General features: G+C 37.9%; 1 protein-coding gene across 1 annotated transcript in view; it reads right to left on the reverse strand.

Moving 5' to 3' along the window:
- Window positions 1–704: 704 nt before the first annotated feature.
- The window catches only part of LOC144956252 (uncharacterized), a 52,482-nt gene continuing 45,686 nt past the window's right edge, over window positions 705–7,500 (reverse strand). Inside the window, exons 4-5 of the mRNA XM_078886688.1 lie at window positions 5,634–5,722; window positions 705–2,922 (exon numbers count right to left, since the gene is read on the reverse strand). Of these exons, the coding sequence (XP_078742814.1) occupies window positions 2,715–2,922; window positions 5,634–5,722 (297 nt within the window). The 3' untranslated portion in view covers window positions 705–2,714. The remainder of the gene's footprint in view (window positions 2,923–5,633; window positions 5,723–7,500) is intronic.

Below are 7,500 nucleotides of genomic sequence, written 5' to 3' on the forward strand. Positions count from 1 at the left end.
CCTCCATCGTCTTCTTCCTATTTACTCTCCCACTGGTTTCTGCTGTGTTCTTTTCCATACTTTGATTATCTCTGACGTTAGTCAAGGACTTGTAAAATTGGATTTCATGTGAGCTGACTAAGCAAGTCCGGGACTAAAATCACGGCACATTCGGGCTAAATTTGGCCAAGGTTTAGTCATTTGCTGAGGCAAGACTTCACAAGCTTAGACAAACTAGTTACTAATTTACGTCATCGCGCCAACAAGCGTCGATTCGGAAAGAAAATACGTCGGTTACGATTGACAGAGGCAAAAAGTGTCCTGTTGCCATTGATACTGGCTTTAAAATAACTATAAGATAAGTGCAGATCGTCGAAAGTGCACATTTTTGTGAGTAAAAACTTTAAAAAGCTGAATCTATTGGCTTTCGAGTTGCGAGTGAACGAGACTCCGAAATCGAATGGTTTGGATCAAAGAACAACCCAAACGAATAGAAAGTATAGTGGGGACAAAATTTATTCTGTTTTCATTGTAACTCACTGACATAATGTGATTAATCAGAACACACCTTCTCTTTTGTTTTTTTATTTGTTGTTGTTTTTTTTTTCTTTTGGTTCAACTTTTTGATGAGTTTCAATCTCCCTGTCCTTCGGTCTCAATGAAACTTCCAATGGCCTAAATATAGAATTGACAGTCGACCATGGACTTAATTGCAGTCTATACCATTCGACAATCAATATCACGTGATTTGATTCATCATGGCAAAAGTAAGTTAAAATATGAAAAAGAATGAAATATTATCTATACCGGATGTGTTGCTAATTTACTCTTTGGAAATCTTTTGCGTTGAAAGTATGAGGGCGGCGGGCATCTTACCTGGTATCGTGTACTAGAGAGCGTGATGTTACCAGCACAAAATAGCCGAATTAGTCACCGTCCTTACAACGCCCACTTCTAGGCAAGAGACTAGCTAGTCTGAGGCTTAAAAACGTTCATGAAATCCGATTTTTTTAGTTATTTTCGCCGCTTAGGCTTAGGACTAGCAAGGCATTTACTAGACTAGTAAATTACTAAATCTAGTTCTCGTTCATGAAAACGGGCCGTGGTAGCCTTACATTTCACTTTATTACGTAGTTTACAGGTTTGGAACAGGACCGCCCCAGGACAGATCTGTCTCAGTGCGGTTGGAGCCTAAGTATATACATGTATTTAAAAACCACCAAACCTTTCAATTGTAAATAAGATTATAATTCTTAACAGTATAAAAGCTACTTATTGTGAAATGAGTGAGAACTTTGTGGATTGTTACCTCGGGAAATTTGGTTTATATGAATAATAATGCACACATGTGACCCACCCTCTCAAACCGTAACCATCGTCAATGTTTTGCCCTACACTGACCAAAATAATTACGTCAAAAGACAAGTCTTTGGCCACAAAAGAAAACAAATCGTAGTTGTATTCAATAGGTCAACCAATGGAATCACTTATTTCCTTGACCACTACAAACAACAACTCACAAGACGGTGCAAAAAACCTAGAAAATGACGTCAAACTATAAGTCACAGTGGGTTCTAGTGTTAAGTTTACGATGGCCACTCTCAAACGGTATTATGTCGGATCAATCATTGTTCAAAAAGTGACTTTAAAATCAAACTGATTCTAATGGTCCAACACAGTGAGGTCAAGTCATATTATGTAATATAGATACTTCAGAGAGGGCTTGACGATTTCAACTCACAAATCAAACAAAACAAAGATAGATAATTTAGCCACAGTGTGTGACCTTTGACGTTTCTTATATATATATATATATATATATATATATATATATATATATATATATATATATAGAGAGAGAGAGAGAGAGAGAGAGAGAGAGAGAGAGAGAGAGAGAATAGAATAGAACAGAAATAAAGATACTATCACTCTGAAGCTAGAAGATCAATTAAAGAAGGAGTACACACACTTTATTACTCGGTCACTCATCAAAGGATTAAATATATCGCTTGTAAACGCATGCATTTATAAGCCACATCGCCTTCCTAAAATTTCAGGGGGGGGGGGGGTTTTCACATTGAGTTAATGTGTTTTCTATCTGCTTTATTCCCTTAATCAGAGACCGAGAAATAATCACAAAGATCCACACATACGGATTTCGTATCTCAATGTTGTGGACTCATTTTCTATTATCTGTGTGATGTGTGAGTTTTGATCACTCGTAAAACTCATTTAATCTTTTGAAACGTATACATGTGATTTGTCCTCATTATTGTGTTCCTAATCACTTTATTTCTTGTTATCATCACCTTGATGTACACAACAAAGGGACACAATCAGTATCAAACGCATTTCCCTAATTAAATTAAATTAAATTCCCTTTTCATCATTTACCCCACCCTTCCCAACAAACCGTTTTGAGGCGATGGGTCACATATTATCACCAAACCTGCCTACTTTAAAATTTAAAAACTCGTAGTTTTTAAGAAATAAAAAACTGTGGTCGTGAGAGTTAACTTTAAAAATTAACAATTTACCCGCACAAGGATTAAATAAATAATACTTCAAAATCGTTACAATGATTGTCATTCTCCCTCGTCATCATCATTCTAATAGGTTTTATCGACTTAGAGATGCGCTGGAAAGTTCTGAAATTGTAGCCAAAATTTCGCAGTTCTACGAATTTTCCGCAAGAGTAGGCAGGTCTGCATATTACTATTGAACGTTATATCCATCTATTTCGTTTGATTCAGCTGTATCTTCAAAAAGTCGGAATAATTGATCTTTCCGTCTTTGTCCTTGTCCATAGCTGAAAGCTTGTCGCTCAAAGCGGGTCCCACTGTCAAGCCGATATTTTCCAGACCTTGCTTCACCTCGGTAGGGGATGCGAACCCGGAACCGTCTGTGTCGAATTCGGCGAATAGTTTTCTCCACATGCTGGTGCTGAAGAGAGAAGTAAATAAGAATATATTGTGTGAATGTTGTAATCTACTCTTTAAAAAATACAGTTGGAGATCAACATTGTTCCGTACAGCCAAGGTTAATTTTTTTTTTTTATCATCCAGCACAAAATAACTGGCTAATCTAAAAACTATAAGACTATTTTTTGTTTCAGATTGATATAAGGAATGAGATTAGCGGAAGAGTAGCGTCCCTTGATCGGATGTCACCCATAGTCTGTGACGTCACCGGCGGAAAAGTTAATTAGAGAGAGAACGTCATGTTAGTTGTGCGCATGTGTCTCGTCCTCGCGAGCGAGGATGAGAGACACAAGGGCACAACCAACATGACGTTCTCTCTCTAATAACTTTTCCGCCGGTGACGTCACAGACTATGGGTGACGTCCAATCAAGGGACGCTACTCTTCCGCTAATCTTATTCCCTATACGTGTAGCTTGCGAACTTTTCTTAAAGTAAGGGTAATTCTATCACCACTTGACTCGAATGAATATTAAACCAATCTGCTGGAGCGGTCCTTAATTTGACCTTTGACCCTCTCCTTACCGCCTATAGGAAAAATCGTCACATTTGTTACGATGCAACCAACAGTTTTCTTATTTTGATTTCATTTTGTTATAGTTTTAGCTATACAAACTTGACACTGTGTTGCAGCAGAGCTCATTTTTCAGAACAAAATATAGAATATGCCCGTTACTATTCTGTTTGAAAAATATATTTTTGTGTTAGGTGAGTATGACGTCTCAGGTAAAATTCTGAAAATAACTGGTAAGGATAGAGTAAACCTTGAATATCGCAAAAAATTAAAGACTCAAAAGTTGGCCACCCTACCGGATCGATCAAAGTTGATGGCTCATAAGATTGAATATAATATAATCATCATCATATCGTGTCGCGCCAGTGGTGGATCCATTGGATGGCTTCAGGGGTGCAGCCTCTCAGGTCCATATCACTGATATGTGTTCCAAGTTCGCACTCGTGAAGGATGTGGTCCATGTTTTGAGCCGTGTGTCCACAATATATATATATATATATATATATATATATATATATATATATATATATATATATATATATATATATATATATAACGGGATGAATAAAGGGTCCGGGCAATGTGGCACTTTATTATGGCTCAAAGCACTTTACAAAGGATCCGTGGCCAACAGCATGACGTTTAACATGTAGTCGAGACATGACGCCTGTTGGGCGATAATACATTATTTTTCGACAGAGACATCGCTGTTAACGGTCAAGTACTCATTTTACACCTGACTACGCTGAGAAAATGTTAGTAAAGAGCCTTTTTTCGGGGAATCAACTATGCGCCATTCAGAGCGAGACTTGAACCCAGGACCTTTCGATTCGAAGGCGAGCGTCATTACACGAGATCCTCATAGCCGCTTTATCTCGCTTTGCAGTGTTGTACAGGGGCTGGCGTCTATTTAAATTGGAATAGACCCTATAGAATAAATGTCCCATGGGGATGAAGAAATAAAATATTATTATATTATTTTACTTTCGGCTAATGCCAACTCCGATTAATCCTTTCCTTACCAAACATTTTCATAATTTTCCTCAAAATTTCACACCCATCTAACCCCAAAATATGTTTTTCTTACACAAACAGAAAAGCAACAAATACATTATATGCATATTATTGGTCAGCAAAATGAACACTACAACACAGTGTTACGATTTTATAGCCACAATAAAACATTGTTCTTTAAATTGTGTGATTTACAAAAGAAATCTGAATGATAAAAGTTATGGGTCGATCGTAACGAATGTGACGATTTTCCTATGGTTGGTAAGGAGAGGGTTAATTGCGGCCCCAAGACTGGCGTCCCATCTGAGAAAATAGAAGGCCCAGGCGTCGCATCTGGAAAGGAAGAAGTCACATGTGTCTCATCTAAGAAGGAAGAGGCCCGCTGACCCAAACTTCTTATACAAAGTAAAATTACAGAAACTGCAACTACGAGTATACTCACAAGCAACGCAAGTAGGCAAGTAAGTAAATAAGGGAATAAGTTCTAATATCACCAACACAGATTTAATATCAAAACACGTGTAGTGTCTGTATTAAATTCAATGTTAGACTAAATAAATAGTCTCATTGACGGGAGAAATATTTTTAAAATCTAGAATACTCCAAAGAGTTAAAAACTGCGCAGCGAGATTGGTTCTTGGGAATTCTAGATCCAAAGATTTGCAGATTGACCTTCACCAGTTTGCAGGACTGCTGCAAACATGCATCGATGGGGTCCGAGGGAATCAGCCCACTGTCCCCACCCACTCTAGGGGAACGCCAGAGACAGCAGAGCACATAATTTTACACTTGCCCAGTGATGAGTTTGGCGGGAGGTGAATCCAATGGGAGCGATCTATATTCAGGTTTTCGTCCCACCAAGTTATCAATCACATAATTTGTTGCTGTAAAACGATTGGATATTTCTTTAAAAATGTAAACACGCTGCTTTGTTTATGAAAGTTGTAAACATACAGATGTGTCAAACTGAACAAAATGACGAATCGTGATGTTAGATATTTTGATAGCTGTGAGCACTTTTCACTATGTGGGTCACTTTGAGCACATTTTGCAATGTGACCAATGACCACGAGCACATGGAAAGTTAATATAGGTCGATTCCATTGGTTACTGAAGAGGAATTTTGACATTAAACATGGGTACTCACTTGTTTTCGACAGACGGGTTTGACATGAGTTCTATGTATTCTTCCAAATTCATGTATGCCCCATGTTGTTTGACCGATTGCCACAGCCTCTGTAAATAAAGAAGAAGAATAATAGATGCTGTGCATTTGGCTAAGAATCTCATAACATTGCCATCCTGACGAGTAACGGACCAACACACAAAGCTATTTGTCGCCCTTGAACGTATACAGATAGAACGAAGATCACATCACTCTGGTCTTTGTTATTGTTTTTTGCCATCCACGATTATGAGTAATTCTCACTAAACTGTATTATTCAGACTATAAATGTTCAAAGTAACAGTTTTGTGTGTTGGTCCGTATACTTCCGGATGGCAATGTTGTGAGCTTCTTAGCCAAGTGCATACTATCTATAGTCTGGTTAATACAGTTTAGTGAGCATGTATGGCAAAAACAGTAACAAAGACCCGAGTTGCCGTCAACTTCGTTCTATCTATAGATTGGCTAAGAAACTCACGACATTGCCATCCGGAAGCATAACGGAACAACATAGAAAACTAAGTGTAATCTTTTTCGTTTTTAGTCTGATTAATACAGCTTAGCGAGAATTACTCTTAAACGTGGATGGCTAGAAAAAATAGTAACAAAGACCTGAGTGATGTGAGCTTCATTCTATATATAGATATTGCTTCTATGTGGAATTTTACTCTGCTCAACCGTTGTCTTCCTAAGCGCATGGCCTGATCGTAGGCATCATTAACTTATAGCCTGACCGTAGGCATCATTAACTTATAGCCTGCCTGTAGCAATCATTAACTTATAGCCTGATTGTAGGCATCATTATCTTATAGCCTGCCTGTAGCCATCATTAACTTATAGCCTGACTGTAGCCATCGTTAACTTATAGCCTGATCGTAGCCATCGTTAACTTATAGCCTGATCGTAGGCATCATTATCTTATAGCCTGCCTGTAGCCATCATTAACTTATAGCCTGATCGTAGCCATCGTTAACTTATAGCCTGATCGTAGCCATCGTTTACTTCTTGCCTGACACTGACCAAAAAATGACGCCAACAGGCACGCCTTTGGCCCCAAAGGAAAACAAACCGTGAGTTGTATTCATAGTTCTAACAATGGAAGCACTTGTTTCCTTGAGCACTATTAACAACTCACAAGACGCAGCACAAAGCTAAAAAATGATGTCAAACTTTAAGCCCTCGTGCTAAGGGAAACAACCCAAATATTATTCCGTCAACTCAAAGAAAAAATAAAACCTGGTAGTTTTAACTAACCCTGTTAGGAAAGACAAACACCCCAGGACCTTTACTAAAACGTATGACTAACTCTAATAGACAAAAAAAATCCTCCGACCTATAGGTAACCCTAATAGAAAAAGACAAACTCGGACTGCTTTCAATACTTCACAAATCAAAATGACGGCGAAAAACTAAAACAATTGGTCGTATTGGGAAAGTTTAAACTTTCACTCATCGATCAAGGTTTGTTTTAGAGTTTTTAAAAATTCTCCTATCTATAATATGTTACCCTCCGCCTCGAAACGGTATTAAGTCGGATTTTTCAATTTTGGGATTTCGGTACCCAATCGTAGCTTATTTTATACTTTAACATTTGATACCAAATTCATAAAATTCTTATTATTCATTGCCGAGACATGACCGTTTGAAGTGGGGAGAGTGTAAAAACAAAGTTTTTAGAAAATCGACTTTGATTTGAGGCACCATTTTCACGCACAGCCAAATCAATGGACAAAGATAACTCCTTAGATACGGGCATTGGAGATTTGACGAGAATAGTAAAATTTGCAGTGACGTCAATTTTCAATTTGACTCACAGGAATTTCAGGTACCAATCGGAGGAATTTCAATG

This window comes from Berghia stephanieae, chromosome 11 (assembly GCF_034508935.2).
Source record: "Berghia stephanieae isolate SIO BIC M18660-M18661 chromosome 11, UCSD_Bste_1.3, whole genome shotgun sequence".
NCBI lineage: Eukaryota > Metazoa > Mollusca > Gastropoda > Nudibranchia > Aeolidiidae > Berghia > Berghia stephanieae.